Here is a 22,413-nt window from a genome sequence, read left to right on the forward strand (position 1 = left end):
CAGTTGTAGTGTGTAGAGAAAGGCAGGCCCAGAGACTTATGGAAGCCGTTTGGGATGGGACTTGTGTATGCTGGATGACTTCAGTCTACTCACCCTGATGGTGATCAAAAAGAACTCACAGCTCTGAGGTGAGATAACTCTACATTGTTTAAGTTAAGCTAGTTCGCTTTGCAAGTAGAGGAAACTACAAAATCAGAATGGGCATTTCGTTGGGGACGACAGACATAGGATAAACAGGGAACTGAAATTATTCCTACCTGATTGCACTTACACTTAACTTCCAGGTATTTAAAAAAATTGTGAGTTGCAGTAGAAAGTGGGATTTATAGTTATTAGTTTTTGCTAGTGACTGTCTTTTCTTGTACTTGCAATTTCTAATTATTTTGAATTTTTAAATTTTAATTTATTTAAAAAATTTTATGACTTGCAATTTTATATTAATAGTTTCACTCTGTTGGCAGTTGGCCTGCCAGGACTATAAGGCTCACCTTCACATGCATGGTGAAATGGCACAGGCGCGTAGCCCCTGGCAATGCTCAAGAGAAAAACAATAGTACTCAGAATAGAGAAAACCAAGTAGCTCGTGGACTCCCTGTCTGCCTTTAAAACAAGAGGGTTTGGATCAGACAGCAGCGGCAAAGTCAAATAAAATTCTTTATGACATAATATTTTCTTTTTTTTTTCCCTGCTTGAATATTTCTGTATGATGAAATGGATGGGTAAGGAACAGATTCAGTGTTCCACATGCTTAGTTAAGGAGGATACATTTATTATTAATTGATAGTGACATTAGTAGCTAACTTTTGGTTCTGGAGAAGACTCCTGAAAGTCCCTTGGACAGCAAGGAGATCAAACTAGTCAATCTTAAGGGAAATCAACCCTGAATACTCATTGGAAGGACTGATGCTGAAGCTGAAGCTCCAGTATTTTGGTCATCTGATGTGAACAGTTGACTCATTGGAAAAGTCCTTGATGAACGATTGAGGGCAGAAGGAGAAGAGGGCGTCAGAGGATGAGATGGCTGCATGGCCTCACCGATACAATGGACATGAACTTGGGTAAACTTCAGGAGATGGTGAGGGACAGGGAGGCCTGGCGTGCTGCAGTCCATGGGGTCACAGAGTCAGACACAACTGGGTGACTGAACAACAACAGCAACATGTTAATAGAGGAGTCGATTTGACCCCCTCTAAGCCGGATACCAGCAAACATTTTCCATGAAAGATAATAAATATTTCAGGCTTTGTGGGCCAGAGGTCTCTGTTTTCCCAGCTCCTCAACTCTGCCATTGTAGCCAGAAAGGCAACATAGACAGTATGTAGATGATGGGTGTGGCTGTGTGCTAATGAAACTTGATTTATGGACACTGAAGTTAGAGTTCCATATAATTTTTTTGTTCCATTTAATTTTAATGTGTCATGAAATATTCTTTTGATCATTTTTCAGTCATTTAAAATGTAAAAACATTCTTAGCTTGGGGACCATACAAAAATAGTGGGCCAGATGTGACCTGTGGGCCCTGGTTTCCTGACCTCTGATCTATACCTTAGTTCATTTAATCCTCACAACCACCTGCAAGATTTTTTAAAATGTTGGCCTATTTGAATATTGATTTAAAAAATAGACTGTTTTTTAAAAAGCAATTTTAGATTCACAGCAAAACTGACCAGAAAGTACTGAGTTCCCATATACCTCCTGTCCCATAACCACAGTGTTACTTGTTGTCAACATCTTGAACCAGAGAGGAACATTCGTTAGTCAGTGAACCTGCACATCATTATCATCCCAAGTCCACAGGTTTCATTAGAATTCACTCTTGGTGTTATACGTTCTGTGAGTTTGGACAAATATATAATGACCTGTATCCACCATTATAGTATCAAACAGAATAGTTGCACTGCCCCAAAAAACACTCTGTGCTCCTATTCACCCTTGCCCAATAACCCCTGAAAACCACTCATATTTTTACTGTCTTCATAGTTTTGTCTTTTCTATAATGTCATATAGTTGGAATCGTACAGTATGTAGCCTTTTCAGATTGACTTCTTTCAATTAGTAACATGCATTAAGTTTCCTCCATGTCTTTTTGTGGATTGATAGCTCATTTCTTTTTAGTGCTGAATAATATTCCAAAGGAATGGTACTTTTTATTTCATTTCACAGATGAAGAAACAGGTACAGCTTGTACAGATCTGACTACAGAGCCTGATCTCTTAAACATTTTACTATGCCTCTGAATCTTAGAGAATTTTGGCTTCTTCTGATGAAGTTTGTCACATGAAAGTTGGGGTAAATGTAACATCAGGGTAGTGGAGCCAGACATTTTGCTTGCAGAAAGTATCCACAGCTTCCTGAATATTGACATGAAAGAAAAACCTAGACGATAAGACTTTGTTTCAAATACTTAGATAGAAAAAGTGCTGTGGGCTTTTGAAATTTTGGTTCAACACACTCTCTACTTTACTGATTAAAGAACATGTTTCTCTTCCCTGACCATTAATTTTATTACCTTTCAGATTATACCTGGGTGCTGGCACCCAGCCACTCCTCTGCCAATGAAGTACATCTTGGTCACTGGTGGGGTCATCTCGGGCATCGGTAAAGGGATCATTGCCAGCAGTATTGGGACGATTCTAAAATCATGTGGACTCCGAGTGACTGCCATCAAAATTGACCCCTATATAAACATCGATGCAGGCACTTTTTCACCTTATGAGCACGGTATGAGGGAGAACCACTCCCCCCCCGCCCCCATAAAGCACTGGGTCAAATTGCAGTTCTTTCTTCTATCTGGGTAATTTCTTTAAGATAGTGTTCCAGAAGTAGAGTTGCTGGATCATTATGGATCTGTGAAGGTTCTCATGGTTATTGATACATTTTTCAGATTGCTGATGACATTCCAAATTAGTCCACACTTTTGGAAAGCAGTATGTGAGGATACCATTCTCACTGTACCTTTTGTAGTGTGGATTATTATTATTTTTTTATCATAAAGGTAATATATTTCTCAACATTTTATTGTTAAGAAAAAAAATCAGACAATATAGACTATATTGACCATATAAAATGACCTGAATAAAAATCATCCATTTCCCACCACTTGGAATAATTGTTATTAATGTTGAAATTTTTATGTATATACTCATTATTTTTCTTTATTTATTGGCCACACTGCACAGCTTGCAGAATCTTAGTTCCCTGACCAGGGCTTGAACCTGTACCCTTGCACTGGAAGTATGGAGTCCTAACCACTGCACTGTCAGGGAATTCTCTCTACTAATTATTTTTAAAAAGGCACAAGCCCTTACATACTTTCCTTATAAACTTTTCACATACAAGCAAGAAAGTGTATAAATCATATGTGTACCACTTGATGAAATGAACATGTTGTGTTAACAGCCCCCAAATCAAGAAACAGAAAACCCCTTTATGTTCTTTCCAGTTTCTCCCCATCTGAAATGACCAGGGTAACCACTATCCTGTCTTCCAACATCATAGATCAGTTGGCTTATTTTTGAACATTAAATGAGCTGAATCTTACAGTCAAACTAGTTTTTAAATTGAAGTATACTTGACTTACAATATTTCAGATGTACATCAGAGTGATTCAGTTATACATTATGGTGGTGGTTTGGTGGTTTAGTCAGACTAAATCATGTCTGACTGTTTTGACCCCATGGACTGTAGTGCACCAGGCTCCTCTATCCATGGGATTTCTCAGGCAAGAATACTGGAGTGGGTTGCCATTCCCTTTATATATATATATATATATATATACATACACACACACTTTTTTAGAATCTTTTCCAGTATAGGTTATTACTAGATATTGAATATAGTTTCCTGTGCTATACAGTAGATCCTTGTTGCTTATTTTACGTACAGTAGTGTGTACCTGTTAATCCTGAAGACATTTTAATAGATTCTATACTTCTAAAGGTTGCATAGAATCTGCACAATAATAGGAAATCATTTCCAATTTATTGATATTATAAGCAACACTGTGACAAGAAACTTTAAAAAATTTTTTAACATAAATGTCTAGGTACAGAATTTTTGATTTGGTGGGTAGATATGTTTTTCAGGTTTTTTAGTTTTCTTTATACCTTTGCTGAATACTATTCTTTTTAAACTTTACTAACCTGAGAGTACATGAAAAAACAAACCTTTTTTGGATATCTCATTATGTTAATTTAGATTTCTTTGATTTTCATTTTGTTGGTGAAATGGCTTATTCGAGTCTATGGTAAATCATATATTTATTTGAAACCATCACCCAACTTCCTTCTGTGAGTAAACTTCCACGCCCCACTGACTTTGGCCTTTGGCCGCACAGGATAATGAACTCTTCCTGGTTTGTTTGGAACTTCCCTGCTTTTGAAATTGAAAGTCCCGAATCCTGGGAATACTTTTACTCCTGGGCAACGCAGAGAGGTCGGTCACCTTATTTGGCCATGTGATTTGTTTTGCCCTGTAGGGCTTTAGTGAATATGACATATGCCTTGTTGAAGCATATGCGATGGCATGATTTCGCTCAGTCCGTCTTGTGTTTCTGCCCTCTGCTGTTCGAGCTGCCTGCCCCATAGAGAGATTTCTCCTTCAACCTAAGTCCTGGAATAAGAAGACACAGGGTAGACTCACAACTGACCCATAACCCCTACGTCACATGAGGGAGAAATCAATAGATGTTTTATAAGTTGCTGAGATGTTAAGGTTGTTTGGCAGGCAGCAGAATTGACTAACGCCGTGTGTTATGACAATTTTCCTTTGGATCTTTAAAAACGATTTTCAAGAATACTTTGTGAAGAGTATATTAACCTATACTTACCACATGAATATATTTCTACCCTGTTTTCAGTTTGTCTTAATATTACCTCTGTTTGCTGCTGATAAATTTCATTTTACTGTTCATGTGACTAAATGTATCCACTGTTTCCTTTATGGTTTCTGCCTTTGATGTCACCTGTTAGCTTCTCCATCCCAGAAATATTTAAATATCTGTATTTTCTTCTGGCATGTTTAGAGTTTCATTTGCTTGTACTTTATTTTTTTCTTCCAGTTTTATTGACATACAGCACTGTATATGCTTAAGGTATATAGCATAATGATTTTATTTATATACATCATGAAATGATTATCACAATAAGTTTAGTGAATATCCATGATCTCATACAGATGCAAGCTTAAAGAAATAATGAACAATTATTTCCCTTGTGATGAAAACTCTTAGGATTTACGCTCTAACAACTCTCATATAGAACGTAGAGTGGTGTTAATTATATTTATCATGTTTTACATTTATATCTCTAATACTTATTTATATTAAAACTGGAAGTTTGTACCTTTTGATTGCCTTCATCCAATTCCACACAGTCCCACCCCTGCTTCTGGGAACTACAAATCTGATCTCTGTTTTTATGAGTTTGCTTTTGAAGTATAATTGACTTATAACACTATGTTCCTGGTGCACAACATAGTGATTTGATGTTTTTATACATTTCAAGGGCTTCCCAGGTGGCACTAGTGGTAAAGAACCTGCCTGCCAATGCAGGAGACATAAGAGACGCAGGTTCGATCCCTGGGTTGGGAAGATCCCCTGGAGGAGGAAATGGCAACCCATTCCAGTATTCTTGCCTGGAGAATCCCATGGACAGAGGAGCCTGGCGGGCTACAGTCCACGGGGTCGCACAGAGTCAGACACAACTGAAGCGCCTTAGCACGTAACACTCATAGATTTCAAAATGATCACCACCATTTGCTTTTACTTTAATATTAATACATCTGGAATTTAATTTGATGAAAGATGAAGATGAGGTTAGTCACTATTCGTAATCACAGGTATCAAAGATTTCATCCTTTCTCCATTGATTTGAAATACCACCTTTTAATATACACTAAATTTCTCTCTTATTATTCTGTTCTGTTCAGATCTCTTTGTTTATTCCTGCCCACCATATTATCTGGAGTAGGAAATGGCAACCCATTACAGTATTCTTGCCTGGGAAATTCCATGGAGAGAGGAGCCTGGTAGGCTGCTGTCCATGAAGTTGCAAAGAGTTGGACACAACTGAGCATGCATGCACACACACACACACACACACACACACACACACACACCCCATTTTAATAGCTATAGCTTTTTATTATCAAGTAGGTCAGAACTTTCCCCATTATGCCTTTTCTCCTTTTTTTTTTTACCTCAAAATGTTAGTTGTCTTCAAGACTAACTTCAGAGACCTTTTATCAAACTTGCCCTTTAAATTTATGAATTAATTTGGGGAAGAATTAAACACTGAAATTATTGACTGGCCTATTCAGAAACTTTATAAGTGGCTTTCATTTTATTCATACCTGCTTTTATGTCTCTGAAGTAAAATTTTAAACTTTTCTTCGTATTGGTCCTATACATTTCTTGAAGTTTATTTCTGTGTATTTTACCTACTTTGATTTGTAATGGTATCTTTTTTTTTTAATCATATATTAAATTCCTTTATGTAATAGGGACCTTTTGGGTGTATTTTGGTTTTGTGTAGAATTTGTTTGTGCTATCTTATTTCATATTTGTATATATTGAAATATATAAATATATATACATGTATATTTCAATCTTCCTGTACTCATTGTTATTTTATAAGGGCTTTTATTTTTATTTATTTTTTTGTGTGTTTTATTTTGGTAATCACACATGTTTTTCTTCCAAATTAACTTAAGTTTCACTGTCAAGTTAAAAAAAAAACATTGGAATTTTTATTATAATTCCATTAAGTTTAAAAAAAAAGCTTTTTGAAGACATGATCTACAGCTTTTCTTTTTCTTCTGTGTGCATGCTAAGTTGCTTCAATCATGTCTGACTTTTTGTGACCCTATGAACTGTAACCCTCCAGGCTCCTCTGTCCATGGGATTCTCCAGGCAGGAATACCAGAGTGGGCTGCCATTTCCTCCTCCAGGGGATCTTCCCAACCCAGGGATCGAACCTGCGTCTTTTATTTCTCCTGCACTGGCGGGCGGATTCTTTACCACTAGTGCCACTTGGGAAGCCCTTCTTTTTCTCCTAGGAACATAATAGATACTTTTAAATTTTTAATAGATACTTTTAAAATTTAAGAATCTAAAATTTCAAGACCTTTGCTGTATACCTGGATTATTACCAAACTGGACTTCGCCTGAATTAACTAAGAGATTTCAGAGATCTTCCCCTATTTGTCAGAAGTTAAAATGATCAAAGACTTTCCCGTAGATTGGTGATTCCTGATAAATATTGGAAAGTAGAATTTGAACTAGAAATGGAATTTGGGAAATACAAAATATTGGAGTTATTTTGTTCTTTTGTCTTTAAAATTAGAGATCTTTCCGATCACACTGGTACCTTATGAAGAATACATAAATGAGAGCATAAAAGGCTTCAGATTAGGTTCAGAAGCTAGCCAACCTTCCTTTTTTTTTATGCTGTGAACATCTAGCAATAGAAGTAAATGATAGAATTTTATTAATCAGGGAGAGGTTCATTTCTGACAAGGTGGCGTTAGGACATTGTCTTCCAAATTGATGCCCTTAAGTAACACTGGAGACCCAGACGCATAACCAGTAGTCACCACAGGTGCCTGTAGCGTGATTAAGTCTTCATCTATATCCTTCTCGACGGTGCTGTTGTGCAGGTGGTGGCTTATTGCTCACTTTCTTTTTGGCCTCAGTTTCACCAAGTTGCCCCATGGGCTAATGGAGGCTCTGCTTTTCATCCGCTGTCTGTTTAACAGTGTCTTTACCCAAGATGAGAGTCCATGAAAATTTTCTTATGCCAATTTCAGAGTCTAGGATACTGATGCTTCGAAGTCAGTTGCTATTTGTTTTTAAAACTGCTGTTTGAAAGTCCCTTTTTGATATGGTATATGATGAGTTTGGAAAAGCTAAATCTTGAAGACAGAATTTCAGTAAGCATTTAAAAACTACCATTATAGAATACTAGAATTTTTCTAATGCATTATCATGGGTAGATTAGAATTACTCAATTTTCCCATTAAAATAAGGAAATAGTGATAGACTATGGCTTATAAATGTCTTTTACCAGCTTTTTAACATATTGTGTTCATCTTTGGAAAATAATCTACTGGAAGCAAATTTTTAATTTTTACATTGCCTTTTTATCCCAGGTGAAGTGTTTGTCTTAAACGATGGTGGAGAAGTTGATTTAGACCTTGGAAATTATGAAAGGTTCTTGGATATTAATCTTTATAAAGACAACAACATCACTACTGGGAAGATATATCAACACGTGATCAATAAAGAGAGGCGTGGCGATTACCTGGGGAAAACAGTACAAGGTATTATATTCCACAAACACTAGAGGGCCCTGTTGGCTGAGCACTCACACTCAGCTTAAAATAGACCTAAAGATGAGGAGGTCCCTGTGCTTTACAAGCTTCAGTCCTCAAATCCCTCTGTTCTTTTCTTTCCTTCTTTTTCCCCATCTCCAATTTTATTGAGATATAATTGACGTACAGCACTGTATAAGTTTAGGGTGTATAGTGTAATGATTTGACATCATACGATGGTGACCAAAATAACTTTAGTGAATATCTATCATCTCATATAGATGCAAAATTAAAGAAATAGACAAAAATTGTTTCCCTTGTGATGAAAGCTCTTAGGATTTACTCTTTTAACTTATATAACTTAGAACCATGTTAATTATTAATATATATAATTAATATATTTATCATGCTGTACAATACATCCCTAGTACTTATTTATCTTATAACTGAAATTTTGTACCTTTTGTCTGCTTTCATCAGCTCAAGTGGTAAAGAATCTGCCTGCAATGCAGGAGACAAGGGAGATGCCGGTTTGATCCTTGGGTCAGGAAGATTCCCTGGAGGAGGAAATGGCAATCCACTCCAGTATTCTTGCCTGGAAAATCCCATGAACAGAAGAGCCTAGTGGGCTACAGTCCATGGGGTCACAAAGAATCAAAATGACTGAGCACACAATCACACATCCATTCCCCCAACCCATAACCACAAATCTGATATATTTTTTTCCCTGTTTGTTTTTTAAGTATAACTAACCTACAACTAACCTATGGGGCTTCCCTGATGGCTCAGACGGTAAAGAATCCACCTGCAATGTGGGAGACCTGGGTTTGATGCCTGGGTTGGGATGATCCCCTGGAGGAGGGCATAGCAACCCACTCCGTTATTCTTGCCTGGGAAATCCCATGGACAGAGGAGCCTGGGAGGCTACAGTCCATGGTGTCGCAAAGAGTTGGACATGACTGAGCAACTTCACAACCTACAACACTATGTTAGTTCCTGTTATACAACATAGTGATTTGATATTTCTATACATTTCAAAATGATCACTATGGTGTCTATTACCATGTCACCATGCAAACTTCAAGTTTATCCTCCATGTTCCTGATTGTATTTTCACCAGTCTTTTCTTTTTTACTAATGCCATTGTTTCCTTTAGCCCCCCTTTCTGCCCTCTTTATCCTTCTCGCTTTAGCTTTTATTTATGAAATCCATAGGGAGTGTTTATCACATATCTGACTGGGTGTAGATCTGAGTCAATTTTTGTCTGTCCTTAATATGTTCTTTTTCTACTTTTTTCTTGAATCTTTGCATTGATGATGATTACTTCCTTTTGAAGAATAGCGGTGGGAAGGGACATGGGATTGAACAGGAGGGCAACATGATGACTTTTTTCACCAATCTTTTCTATTGGTCACTTGTTTCTGTCAGGTTGGTTTACTTCTACAAAATATCAGATTGATTCTAGTGGAAACAGACAGTTCTTTTATTAAGCAGACATTCCCAAAACATGGGAGCAGACCAACGGCAAAGGGGTGACAATAACTCCCACTTGGCTTCCCTTTTTATACACCCTGTCTCCTCTTGGTTCTGCCGTATGCAAAATAGGGCTTGGAGCCACCACCAATCAGGAAAGGGAATGCAAATTGGTATACACACAAGGCTGATTGACAGTTGCAAGTTACATAATAACAGGCTGTATTGTGCATGTCTTTCCCATAATTCAGTCTGTTATGATCAGATGTATGTATGTATAGAATATTTATGAACCCTTAATGGACTCCTAGCTGCCTACACTTACTTGAGGACACAGCTGTGCATCAAGGGCACATGTGCTAGAGTTGGAGAAGCCACTGTGGTTATTTCTGTAGCATATTATAAGCTCTCCTGGTGTGTCTGGGTTGGGGGTTAGACATCAGCTTGCATCCTTTTCGGCTAGACCACCCCTCTTGCTCGTGCCTAACTTCCTACCTAACAATTCTGATTATTCTCTTTTGTCCTCTGCAACCCTTGCCCCTTGTATTCATAAGTTCCTATGTGGTAGGGAATATGCTAGCAAAATAATGCTCAAAATTCTTCAAGCCAGGCTTCAACAGTATGTGAACCGTGAACTTCCAGATGTTCAAGCTGGATTTAGAAAAGGCAGAGGAACCAGAGATCAAATTGCCAACATCCACTGGATCATCAAAAAGGCAAGAGTTCTAGAAAAACATCTACTTCTGCTTTATTGACTACGTCAAAGCCTTTGACTGTGTGGATCACAGCAAACTGTGGAAAATTCTTCAAGAGATGGGAATACCAGACCACCTTACCTGCCTCCTGAGAAATCTATATGCAGGTTAAGAAGCAACAGTTAGAATCGGACATGGGCCAACGGACTGGTTCCAAATTGGGAAAGGAGTATGTCAAGGCTGTATATTGTCACCCTGCTTATTTAACTTATATGCAGAGTACATCATGCGAAATGCCGGGCTGGATGAAGCACAAGCTGGAATCAAGATTGCCAGGAGAAATATCAATAACCTCAGATATGCAGATGATACCACCCTTATGGCAGAAAGCAAAGAAGAACTAAAGAGCCTCTTGATGAAAGTGAAAGAGGAGAGTGAAAAAGCTGACTTAAAACTCAACATTCAGAAAACTAAGATTATGGCATCCAGTCTCATCACTTCATGGCAAATAGATGGGGAAATAGTGGAAACAGTGACAGACTTTATTTTGGGGGGCTCCAAAATCACTGCAGGTGGTGACTGCAGCCATGAAATTAAAAGACGCTTGCTCCTTGGAAGAAAAGCCATGACCAACCTAGACAACATATTAAAAAGCAGAGACGTTACTTTGCCGTCCAAGGTCCATCTAGTCAAAGCTATGGTTTTTCCAGTAGTCATGTATGGATGTGAGAGTTGGACCATAAAGAAAGCTGAGCGCCAAAGAATTGATGCTTTTGAACTGTGGTGTTGGAGAAGACTCTTGAGAGTCCCTTGGACTGCAAAGAGATCCAACCAGTCAATCCTTAAGGAAATCAGTCCTGAATATTCATTGGAAGGACTGATGTTGAAGCTGAAAACTCCAATACTTTGGCCACCTGATGCGAAGAACTGACTCTTTGGAAAAGACCCAGATCTTGGGAAAGATTGAAGACAAGAAGAGAAGGGGACAACAGAGGATGAGATGGTTGGATGGCATCACCGAGTGGATGGACATGAGTTTGAGCAAGTTCCGGGAGTTGGTGATGGACAGGGAAGCCTGGTCGCTGCAGTCCTCGGGGTCGCAGAGTCGGAAACGACTGAGCGACTGAAGTGAACTGAACTGAACTGCATGGTAGGGTAAAGATGCTAGTTTCCCACCCCGTTTAAATCACCTTCAGGTTGAAAAGCAGGTGAGAAGTAGATAAAGAAATTGGACAGATGGAGCTCAAAAGATCAGCTATGTTACTGCTGACACTGGATGGTGTGGCTTAGATCTCAACTATTGATACAGCTGTGCTTTCTAACAGTTTTCCTCCAAGTGTATGTATTGGGAAAACCCGAGGGACGGAGAGTTGCTGCCTCATACCAGTCACCTCCCAAAATTAGGGAAAGGGCAAGGTCCCAAACCTGGACCTGGAATCTGAGTCCCTGTGCTGCCCACGTGGAGGGAGAGCTGACTTACCCAGTCCTCACAGAAAGGAGTTGGCCTGGGCATGCTGCAGTGGGTCGTTCCAAGTGCACCAATCAGAGACGACTTCTTCCCGCCTCGAGGGAGGGGGAGGGGTGCCTGGGAGCGGCAAGGGCTGGTGAGGCAGGTGACTGACTTGACAGGCGCGTTTCCATGTCAGCTTCCCAGAGGCCACCGTTTCTCCTCCTTATGTCCTATTAGGTTCGTTAATTAGAAACAAAAACATTTTTTTGTTTCTTTGGCTGAGACCAGCAGCTGCAGGCTTGCTCAGCACTTAGGTACCCCAGGGCTTCATGCTTGTGGAGATACCACCTTTTAGCCTCTTCAGCTGACAGTAGCCGCTGCGGGCCTCTGGTCAGCGTGCAGGCCTCCTCTACACCCTCTCAGTGACTCCTCCCCACTGGCTGGCGGGCTGCCCAGGGTTTGCAGGGCTGGACCACTCTGCGTCCTTCTTCCCCTAGGAATTCGGCATTCAGCACCCTTAGCAGCCCTCCTTGCACAGTTTTTAGTTGGCATTTTAGGTGTTTTCTAGTTGCTTCAAAGATGGCACTTCTGCTCTGTGTTTCTCTGGGGTTGGTGGATTTTAAGAGAGATGGCATAACATTTAAATGAGTAGATCTATGTTGGGTCAGTAATATTAATTTCAGTGACATGGATATTAACAGTAGGACTGGAGCTTGTCTCATTTGCCAGGTGGCTTTCAGGTTATTTGGGAGGTCAAAAGAAACTAATACATTCATTTCTCATAACCATGACACTGAAATACGCTTTTGTGCTAATTATTACCTCTTTCTGCAGTTGTCCCTCACATTACTGATGCTGTCCAGGAGTGGGTTATGAATCAAGCCATGGTGCCTGTGGATGGTCATAAGGAAGAGCCCCAAATATGCGTTATTGAGGCAAGCATGGAACTTTATTTCTTTATAAGTTTATATCCTTATGAGTTTTAAAAAAAACCTTTTTTTTTTAAATGGATCTACTGAGATTTTTATTTTATTTGTTAATTTTTTTGTCCACACCCTGTGGGCATGTGGGATCTTAGTTCCCCAACCATGGGTTGGACCTGCGCCCTCTACCATGGAAGCAGGAAGTCTTAACCCTTAATGATTGGACTGCCAGGGAAGTCCCTTTCTTATGGGTTTTTAAGCAGCTGATCTTCCTTCATTCAAGGAATGTGAATAGATGGTATCATGTGTGCTGGACACCCAGCTAGGAGGTTGGATTACAGCATGGAGCAATATGGTCTTTGCTCTTTTGGTCACAAGTCAGTGGGCAAGATTGGCTTAAACTGGATGAGTACTCCTGGGGTGGGCATGCACCAGTCTATAAGTGGGGACCAAACAGTTGCAGAATGCATTCTACTCAGTGCTATTTGCAAAATGCTTTGAAAGGAAAGACAGTTAGGGAAGTCCAACTGTAGAGGTGATTTGGAGGTGAGAAGTGACTATTAGCTGTTTAAAGAAAGAGCATAGTATTTTTACTTGCCACTTGTTCACTGCTTCCCTTCCTCTCAATGTGCAGAATGAGAATAACATCCATGTACTCCTTATCTAAATGTCAGTTGAGGAACTTCCCTGGTGGTCCAGTAGTCAAGACTGTGTGTTCCAAATGCAGGGGGCCTGGGTTCGATCCCTGCTCAGGGAATTAGATCCCACATGCTGCAACTAAGAGCAAGTGCAGCCAAATAAATAAATGATGTTTAAAAAATAAAAAAATAAAATAAGTAAATGTCAGTTGATCTAACTGCCAGGCAGGAGAGGAGAATAATGAACATTTTTTGTTTCTTGGAGGCAGACTGCCGAAGTTCAAATTTCTGTCATGGCCCCCAGTGTTTGGCTTAGTGGTTAAGAGTCTGGAGCCAGACTGCTTGGGTTCATAGCCCAGCTGGATCACTTATCAGCATGGCACTGACACACACAAAAAATTGTGTTGTGAGGTGGAAGTGAGAAGGAGTGCTGGAGGGCAGAGAGGGAGAGCACACTCTCATTTAACCCTGCGAGGGTCTATAGATACTGTTAGTAGCTGGCTGAAAAAAGAAGCAAAAGTATCTCAGGTTAGTAACTAGTACAATTACCAGTTAAGATTGGGATCTGGGGATAGGAGCACCAGAGAGCTGTAGCTTCATCTGTCACAGCAGGAAGTACACCTACATCCTTTAGCTGTGGTAAGTCGCTTCAGTCGTGTCCGACTATTTGCGACCGAATGGACTGTAGCCCACCAGGCTCCTGTGTCCATGGGATCTCCCAGGCAAGAATACTGGAGTGGGTAGCCATGCCTTCCTGTGGAGGATCTTCCCAACCCAGGGATCGAACCTGCATCTTTTATGTCTCCTGCATTGGCAGGCAGGTTCTTTACCACTAGCCCCACCTGGGAAGTCCAAGAGGGTGTCTGAAATGGTTAAGTCAAGAAAGAGCTGAGCTGGATGAACTTTGGTTTAGAGATATGGAGGTCACCAGAAGAAATCCCAACAGAGAAGTTAAAGCACTTGCTTTGGGGAATCAGACTTGGGAGAGGGAAGAGTGGGGCAGGGAACTCTTGCTTTCTATTGCAAGTTCTGCTGTACAATTTGTTTCTTTAACCATGTGCATGCATTGTTTTAATTTTTGAAAAACATGAATTAATGCCAACTGGAAGGTGCCCTTTAACAATATCAATATCTTAAAGGTCAGTCCAAGACTGATTTTATTCAAGCCCAGCAGAGGGTTGGAGAAGCCCTCACTCCTTTGGTTTACACTGATTATTTGTTGCAGAGTACCACCTTGTCCAGTATGGTAGCCACTTACCGCATGGGGCTGTTGAACACGTGAAAGTAGCCCATTCAAACTGAGGTGTGTTGTGACTTTAAAATATAACTGGATTTCAAATATTTAGTTTAAAAAAAAAGTGTAAAACACCTAATGATTTTTTAAAAAATGGCGATATGTTGATAATATTTTGAATATCCTCTGCTATATAAAATGTAGTGTTAAAATTAATTTCTCCAGTTTAATTTTGCTTTTTTAAATATGGCAACTAAAAATGTTAAAATTATGTATGTAACTCACATTATATTTCTGTTGGACAGTGTTGGTCTAGTGCTTTCACTGAGTTTTGCTGTTGTTCAAGAAGCAGGAAAGAGAAAGGATCTTCCCAGAATTGGTCCCTTGGCTCAAAAGTAATGACCAAACCTGAACATTTTTTATAACTTTTCTATTGATTTTTTTCTCACTTTTAGGTTTTGATAGGTGAAGGAATAGCTTTTTCTTAATCCCAGGAAAAGTTCCAAATGGTCATGTATATGAGTGTTTTTGCATTTTATTCCTTGATTCTGCTCTTATAAAATATATATATATATATGTTTTAAATAATAATAACACAAAAGAGAAGAGGAAATGTATTTTTAAAAATGTAATTGAGCTGCTCCTGAACTTCGCCAAAAGATATAAGCCCTATTTGGCCATGGGAGAAGTCTTCTTAACACTTCTTTTTCATCTTCTTAGCTTTTCTAGCTATTGTTTTTTGAGAATCCTCTTTGAACAAAGCTTTTATACTGTGTCAAATTGTCCTCAGCAAAACCCCTTCTTCTCTATACAACCTTGTTGTTTATATTTGCTTATTGGACACAAATCAGGTATCCTTTTGGGTTCATTTTATTTTATTTTTTGGGGGGGGTTCATTTTAAGTTGTGCTCAACAGTTGTGCTTGTGCATAATGTAAGATTTTTAAGAAGGACCACGAAAGCTGATTTTTAGTTTTAAACATATAGAAGCTGTTGAAATGTCTCCAAAGCCTTTTTTTTTTTGGCAGATGAGCCCTCTGCTTCTTAGACCAGTGTAGCTGACAGGCTTTATTCCTATCACTGCAGATCATCCAAGCATGAGCCTGGAAAAGTTTACACCTGATTTAAAGGAATAAAAGTTTCTTCTTTTCCCCCAAAAAGGACTCCTTTACTTTTTTTTTTAAAGTTGTCTTAATTTTCTTGTATATATATATTTAATTTTATTGAAGTATAGTTGATTTACAATGTTGTATTAATTTCTGCTGTACAGCAGATTCAGTTATACATGTATGTAAGGACTTCTTTAGTTTTATTTTCACTTTTTAATTAAAAATTTCTGCAGATTTATTGAGATATAACTGACATATAACATTGTATTTGTTTTAGGTGTACAACATAATGATTTGATGTATGTATATATTGTGAATAGATGACCATAATAAATTTAGTCAACATCCATCATCTTACATAGTTAAACAAACTTTTTTTCTTGTGATGAGAATTTTTAAGATTTATTCTCTCAGCAACTTTCAGAGAAAGATTCCTTTCCTTAAAGTGAAATGGACATGGCACATCTCATAGATTTGCTTGCTGCTGCTTCAGTTTCAGCTTTGCATAGATCTTAAAATGTTGTTATGGGTGATATTTTCCCTGTTGTACGGGAAGAGAATTAACTTAGGACTACTCTAGTAATAATACTGAAAGTTTCTGATCACAGTGAAGATAATGGTGAACCAAAGGAGAGGTAATGGTACTTTCCGAATTAGCAGAGAGAATGCAGTACCAGTATAGGCCATGTGGGGGCAAAAGCAGATAATGTTTCAAGTTTTTGCTTCCTTTTCTGGATTCCCTGCTTATTCCCAGAATACCACCCCCATCAAAAACCAGAAAAAGTCTCTTTACGGTTTAAAGTGCAGACCTCTTTTTTTTTTCCTAATTTTTTCCCCCATTAGCTTCTGATGCATTATAGTTAGGGAGCACTTACACCCCTCACCCCCCTGCCAGGTTCCTGATTGCATGTTTTATTTCTTGGATTTTCATAATTAAGTTTCTCATTCACTTACAGAATGGCCATATATTTCTATCTGTTCCATAGCCAGGAGACTTGAATTTTAATTTTGTTTTGTTATCTTAAAGTTAGTAAAGAATAATTTCTTCTGCAACAATGAAATCCTTGTACATCTTAGTTTGATCCTATTGTACTTATGGTAACAGGTACTAGAATGCTGTGACCTAGGGCTTATATTAAATTTCGAGACCTTCTGTCCTGTCCTATTAATCTAAATTCTCAGCGCTGCCTGCAGGGCTCTGGGCTAGTGCTGGAGATAGGACAGGCAAGTTCCTGCCCTCAAGGACCTTACAGCCTAGTGGGGTAGAGAGATAGGAGTGGTGGTTTAGTTGCTAAGATGTGTCTGACTCTTGCAACTCCATGGACTGTAGCCTGCCAGGCTCCTCTGTCCATGGGATTCTCCAGGCAAGACTACTGGAGTGGGTTGCCATTTCCTTCTTCAGGGGACCTTCCCGACCCAGGAATCGAACCTGGGTCTCCTGCATTGCAGGCAGATTCTTTACCCACTGAGCTATGAGGGAAGCCCGAGAGACAGGAGATAAGAACTCAAATAAAATAATAGCACCCTGTGCTGTGTTACTAGGAAGGGCACAGACAGGGTGCTTTAGGTGGGTGGTCAAGGTCACACTCTCTGAGGGGCATACAGCTCCCTAGGCTGAAGGATAAAAGGGAAATAGGTGTATATGAAGAAGGTGAGTAGGAGGGTCTAAGGGGCAGGAAGGAAGAGCATGGCCTGTCTGAGGACTTGAAAGGCCAGTGAGATTGAAGTGCAGAGGTGGGGGTGGGAGAGTAGGGGGAGGGGAAAAGGGCAGGTGGGAGTGGGGACATGAGATGAGATTAGAGACATGTGCGAGGGCCAGATCATTCAGGTCCTTTTGTTAGCTGCCTAAAGGAGTTTAGATTTTATTTTTAGTGAAGCAGTGAGCTGCTGAAAGATATAAAATGGAAGAGATGTATTCTGAATTTTAAAAGGTCACTCTGCTGCTATATGACAAACGGTTGGTAGGACAGGAGAGGGTGGAAGCTAGGAGGCCGTCAAAATTGGGGGCAGCCAACTTTTAAAGGGCTAGATAGTAAATATGTTTAGTTTTGCAGGTGAGAGAGTCTCTGTCACAACTACTCCACTTTGCCATTGTAGTGCCCAAGCAGCCTTAGGCGATGTGTGAGTGGGTGGGGCTGTGTGCTGGTACAGCTTCCTGTGTAAAAACAGGCAGCGGGCCATTCAGCCACCCCAGGCTTAGATGATTGCAGTAATCCCTGCAAAAGGTCATGTTGGCTTGGGTGTCTAGGGTGGTAGCAGTGGAGAGGTTTGCAAGAATGTTTTGGAGATACAGCTCACTGGATGGGGTTGGATAAGGAAAAGCAGGTGGATTGAGGATGATTTCCAGACCTCTAGCTTGAACCAGTTACTGGGAAGAGATGCTGTTGTTGAGATGAGGGAGGAAGTACCGAGACAAGCAGGCCCAGGGCTGTGGGGATCAGGAGTTCAGTGTGGGACATGGTAAGTTTGAATACTTACTGACCCATCTGAGACATCAAGGACAAGTTGGCTTCAAAGCCCAGTGGAAAGAGAGGTCAGGGCTACAAGTAGATTTTGGACCCAGTCAAGTACCTGAAGCCAGGGAAGGTGGTGAATTCTGGGCTTGGGTCCACCAAGATCTCTTTTTTCTCAACATCCAGATCATTCCACTTAGTGCTCAAGTTTTATTCTTGCTTATTGTTCTTTAGCGCTGCCTTATTTTCCTCGCTCACTTCTGAGCTCCTCAGGAGCAAGCAGGTTGTCTTAAATTCTTCCTGGGGGCTTCTTTATAGTGTTGAGCCTGTAGGAGATACTCAAATGCTAAATAATTAATTTAAAAATCCATGTGATAATCTTTAAGTATTTAAATATGGTGAGGATGAATGGGTAAAAGTGAATTTTATCTTCGTCTAAAGTAAAATGCTTAAGTAACTTTATTGGCAGTACAATGTAAATTAAGTAAATGTTTATCAAAGGATTATACTGTCAGGAATATTCTCAGGGCTTTTGGTACTACTTGTTTCAGAGAGCCAGAATGTTTTAATAGTAGTGATTTAATTCTGGTAGTACTACCATTACAAGGAGGCTGTTCAGCTACATACAAGGGTGTGTGTGGGTGTGTGTGTGTGGGTTCATGCAGAGATGGAGAGAGAATGCTGTTTCACACCGGGCAGAGCCAGATGGCTCTCTGCTTTCTCATATTGTCACTGGATTTGAAATCTCCCTTCCAGTAGGACCACTGGTAGAAGCTAATTGATCTCACTCCTGGTGGTGTATATTCTGAGTCTTTTTATCTGCTTAGAAATTCTCTTAAAGTGCTCCTTTTCTTTAAAAAAGTTTGTTTCAGTCTTGGTGAGATGAAGGGTTGATAGCCTTTTAGTGATCCCCCATTTTCAGGGGACTTTAGTTCTTATGCTTAGTGTGTTAAGAATTGTTCTGTTAGGCTGTGTACCATGGAAGCTATTTATTTGATCTCTTGTGTCTTTTTTTCCCATTCCCAGCTGGGTGGCACCATTGGAGACATTGAAGGAATGCCGTTTGTGGAAGCGTTCAGACAATTCCAGTTTAAAGCAAAAAGAGAGAATTTCTGTAATATCCATGTTAGCCTTGTCCCACAGGTGAGCTTTTCAAATAAGTATGTAGGCAGCAACTCCTGTAGGTTTTCCTGTGATGCTCTGTTTATTCCATCTTTTAAATCAGGGAGCCATTCATTATCCAGAAGAGCCAGATGTCCAGCATACTGACAGTGATCCATTTCTTTTCAGCCCAGTTCTACCGGAGAACAAAAAACCAAACCCACACAAAACAGTGTCCGTGCGCTGAGGGGATTAGGCCTGTCTCCCGATCTGGTGAGTTAAGGAGAGTGGGTAAGTTTTGTGGACTAGGACCTTCATTTCTTAACCCGTAGCATCATCTGAGTCCTAGCTCTCAAATGGTTTCAGTGACTGAACTTTTTGTATCTGGGACCTGGGGAAGGTTTATTCCCTCATCATCAACTGTTGCTTCACACATTTCTGAATTGGCCATCAATTCTTCTCCAGGCCCTCATTTGATTGGCCACACTGACATCTGGGCAAGTGCAGTGTCCTGTCATTTGTGTGGTCCCTGGGTCCTTTGGAGAGAGTTGGGACCTGGGAGATTTTCCTCTGAGCCTGCTAGGTCAGGTTAGCCCTTCTCTTGTTTATAGCAGTAATCCAGTTATGGCCAGTAGTCTAGATCAAGGGTGGGCAAGTAAGGGCCTGCAAGCCTGCTGCCTGTAAAGGAAGTTGTTCTGTGACACTCTGCCACTCATTGTCCACATTGGTTTATAGCTACCTGTGCACCATGGCAGAACCATTGAGGAGTCAGGGCAGCAAGTGCATGACTGCAGAAGCTAAAGCTTTTACCATTTGGCCCTTTAGAGAAGAGTTTGCCAGCCCTTGGTCTGGCTTCTTGTAGTTTTAGGAAGTAACGTTTGTGAGCCTCATGTCTGTTCATCACATATGCTGTGATATTTCTTACCCGTGGATTTGTGGTGAGTTTGGTTACACTTGCTCATATTAGTGCTCAGACCAATTTCTAGTAACCCAGTGGGATGCCAAGGATGGATAAGTCAAGTCTCTATAAGGTCAAGTCAAGACTCGGTCAAGTCTCTTGGAGCAAAATTAACGTAGCTTCCTCCTGAAAGCCAATGGCGGTGTGAACAGCTCAGTAATTCCTGCCTGCTAACCTGTGCATGATTGACTTTGACAGATTGTCTGCCGGAGTTCAACGCCCATCGAAATGGCTGTGAAGGAAAAGATTTCTATGTTTTGTCACGTGAACCCTGAACAGGTTAGTGCTGCTCTTTAGATTTGATTGCCTTGCAGGCACTTCTGCTGATGCCAGCGTTTTACACCTCTTAAATTATTGTATTACTTTTCACAACATTTATAAAAGCTTTGGGGGACTCATATGCAACTATGGCTCCCTTGCCCTTAAGTGAACAGTCTTAAGACTACTGACTCTTTAAATAGATTGTGTATTTCACTCCTTAAATTTTAATTATAGGTGCAAAATCAGGCAGATTTTTTTTTTTTTAAACTTGCAGTCCAACCTCTGGAGAGAGAACCATTTGAAGCCTGCTTATCGTCTCTTTATCTTGTCTTTTCAGGACACTTAGGGCTTTTACTTCAATTTCTCCTTTGTACTTGTTACAGCTTAGGTCACCCCAAACCACACATTACAGTGACATTCACACTATCACTTCTGATTACATCAATGGCCTCAGTTCAGTTCATTGCTACAAAAACTACTGTGATGTGGGTTCAGGTCCTCTGTTCTGTAGGACTTTCCACCTGTGTATCTGAGAACTGGCTTTTCTTTTTTCTTTTATCCACTTATCCACTTATCTCTTGTTTGTAATAAGGCTCAGGCACAAGGGATTGGAGTTTAAAAGGTGATTTGATGGATGCTCAGGAAAAGGGTGAGGTTTGGCAAAAACCTTTTGTTTCCTTCAAATTATTTCGAGGTTTTCTGAAGCCTAAAAACCACCTACTCAGATTTCTTGAGTCTCAGGAGTCAGGCTGATGTATTCACTGGCTGTTGCTTCAGGGTCAGTGCACAAGTCTGAACGCCTTTGAAAAATATGACGGCAGATTTAAAGCACTCCTCTGTATCTGTATATCATCAAGCCATTTTGGTTTTGTTTGTTTTTTGTAAATAGTACTTGGTATGGATATCACACACATTTTACCTGGTTTCTGAAATAGGAGGAGGATACAGCTTTTAGAGTTGGGTTGCCAAGACCTCTGAGAACAGATGATACAGTCCAAACTTTCAACCATGTGGAATTTGTTTTCTTTCTGTTTTTTTGACTACGCTGCATGGCTTGCAGGATCTTAGTTCCCTGACCAGGGATTGAACCTCAGCCACTGCAGTGAAAGCACCGAGTCCTAACCACTGGACCACCAGGGAATTCCCGAGTTTATTTTCTTCATAGATTCTAAAGAATGTTCTATCTTGTCAGTCCACAGGCTAGCTTATTAGTCATTTTTTTAGCACATTGCTTTAAAAATTTTTTTAGTGAAGTACAGTTGATTTACAATGTTGTGTTAGCTTCAGGTGCACAGCAAAGTAAATCAGTTATATGTATACATATATCCACTATTTTTTAGATTCTTTCCCTATATAGGTCATTACAAAGCATTGAGTAGAGTTCCCTGTGCTATGCAGTAGGTTCTTATTATTATCTATTTTATATATGGTTGTGTGTATATGTCAATCCCAGTTTTCTAATTTATCTCTCTCCCCTGTCCCCATCCTTGCCTTACCTTCTAGTAACCATGTTTGCTGTCTACATCTGTCAGCACATTGCCTTTTTTGACGTGAGTTAATTCTCCCATTTCTTAGTTTCTCGTGAGCTTGCATTTAGAGCTCTTCTCACTTGGATTGCCGAGGAGGGAGTGGAAGGTCACAGGCATCTCTGTGATGTGCTCTGTTACCATGATATTTGAAAAAATGTCTCTGGCCTAGAGGATAGATGAGTAAATAGCTCCATACCCCATGCCTTCCACTTCTGGGAGTTGTGGCTGTCCAGAGATTTAATTTTAATTAATAATTGGGATGGAGCCTCATATCAGTGAC

At 40.0% G+C, this 22,413-nt stretch overlaps 1 protein-coding gene across 9 annotated transcripts in view; it reads left to right on the forward strand.

Moving 5' to 3' along the window:
- The window catches only part of CTPS2 (CTP synthase 2), a 114,475-nt gene that overhangs the window by 3,367 nt on the left and 88,695 nt on the right, over positions 1–22,413 (forward strand). For all 9 annotated transcript variants that reach the window (XM_081564731.1, XM_081564736.1, XM_081564730.1 and 6 more), the window contains exons 2-7: positions 2,517–2,721; positions 8,149–8,319; positions 12,763–12,863; positions 19,311–19,427; positions 19,575–19,658; positions 20,542–20,622. In XM_081564731.1, coding sequence (XP_081420857.1) covers positions 2,556–2,721; positions 8,149–8,319; positions 12,763–12,863; positions 19,311–19,427; positions 19,575–19,658; positions 20,542–20,622 — 720 coding nt within the window. In that variant the 5' untranslated portion in view covers positions 2,517–2,555. The remainder of the gene's footprint in view (positions 1–2,516; positions 2,722–8,148; positions 8,320–12,762; positions 12,864–19,310; positions 19,428–19,574; positions 19,659–20,541; positions 20,623–22,413) is intronic.

The sequence above is a fragment of the Giraffa tippelskirchi genome, chromosome X (assembly GCF_054371585.1).
Source record: "Giraffa tippelskirchi isolate mGirTip1 chromosome X, T2T-mGirTip1v1.2.pri, whole genome shotgun sequence".
In the NCBI taxonomy this organism is placed as follows: Eukaryota; Metazoa; Chordata; class Mammalia; order Artiodactyla; family Giraffidae; genus Giraffa; species Giraffa tippelskirchi.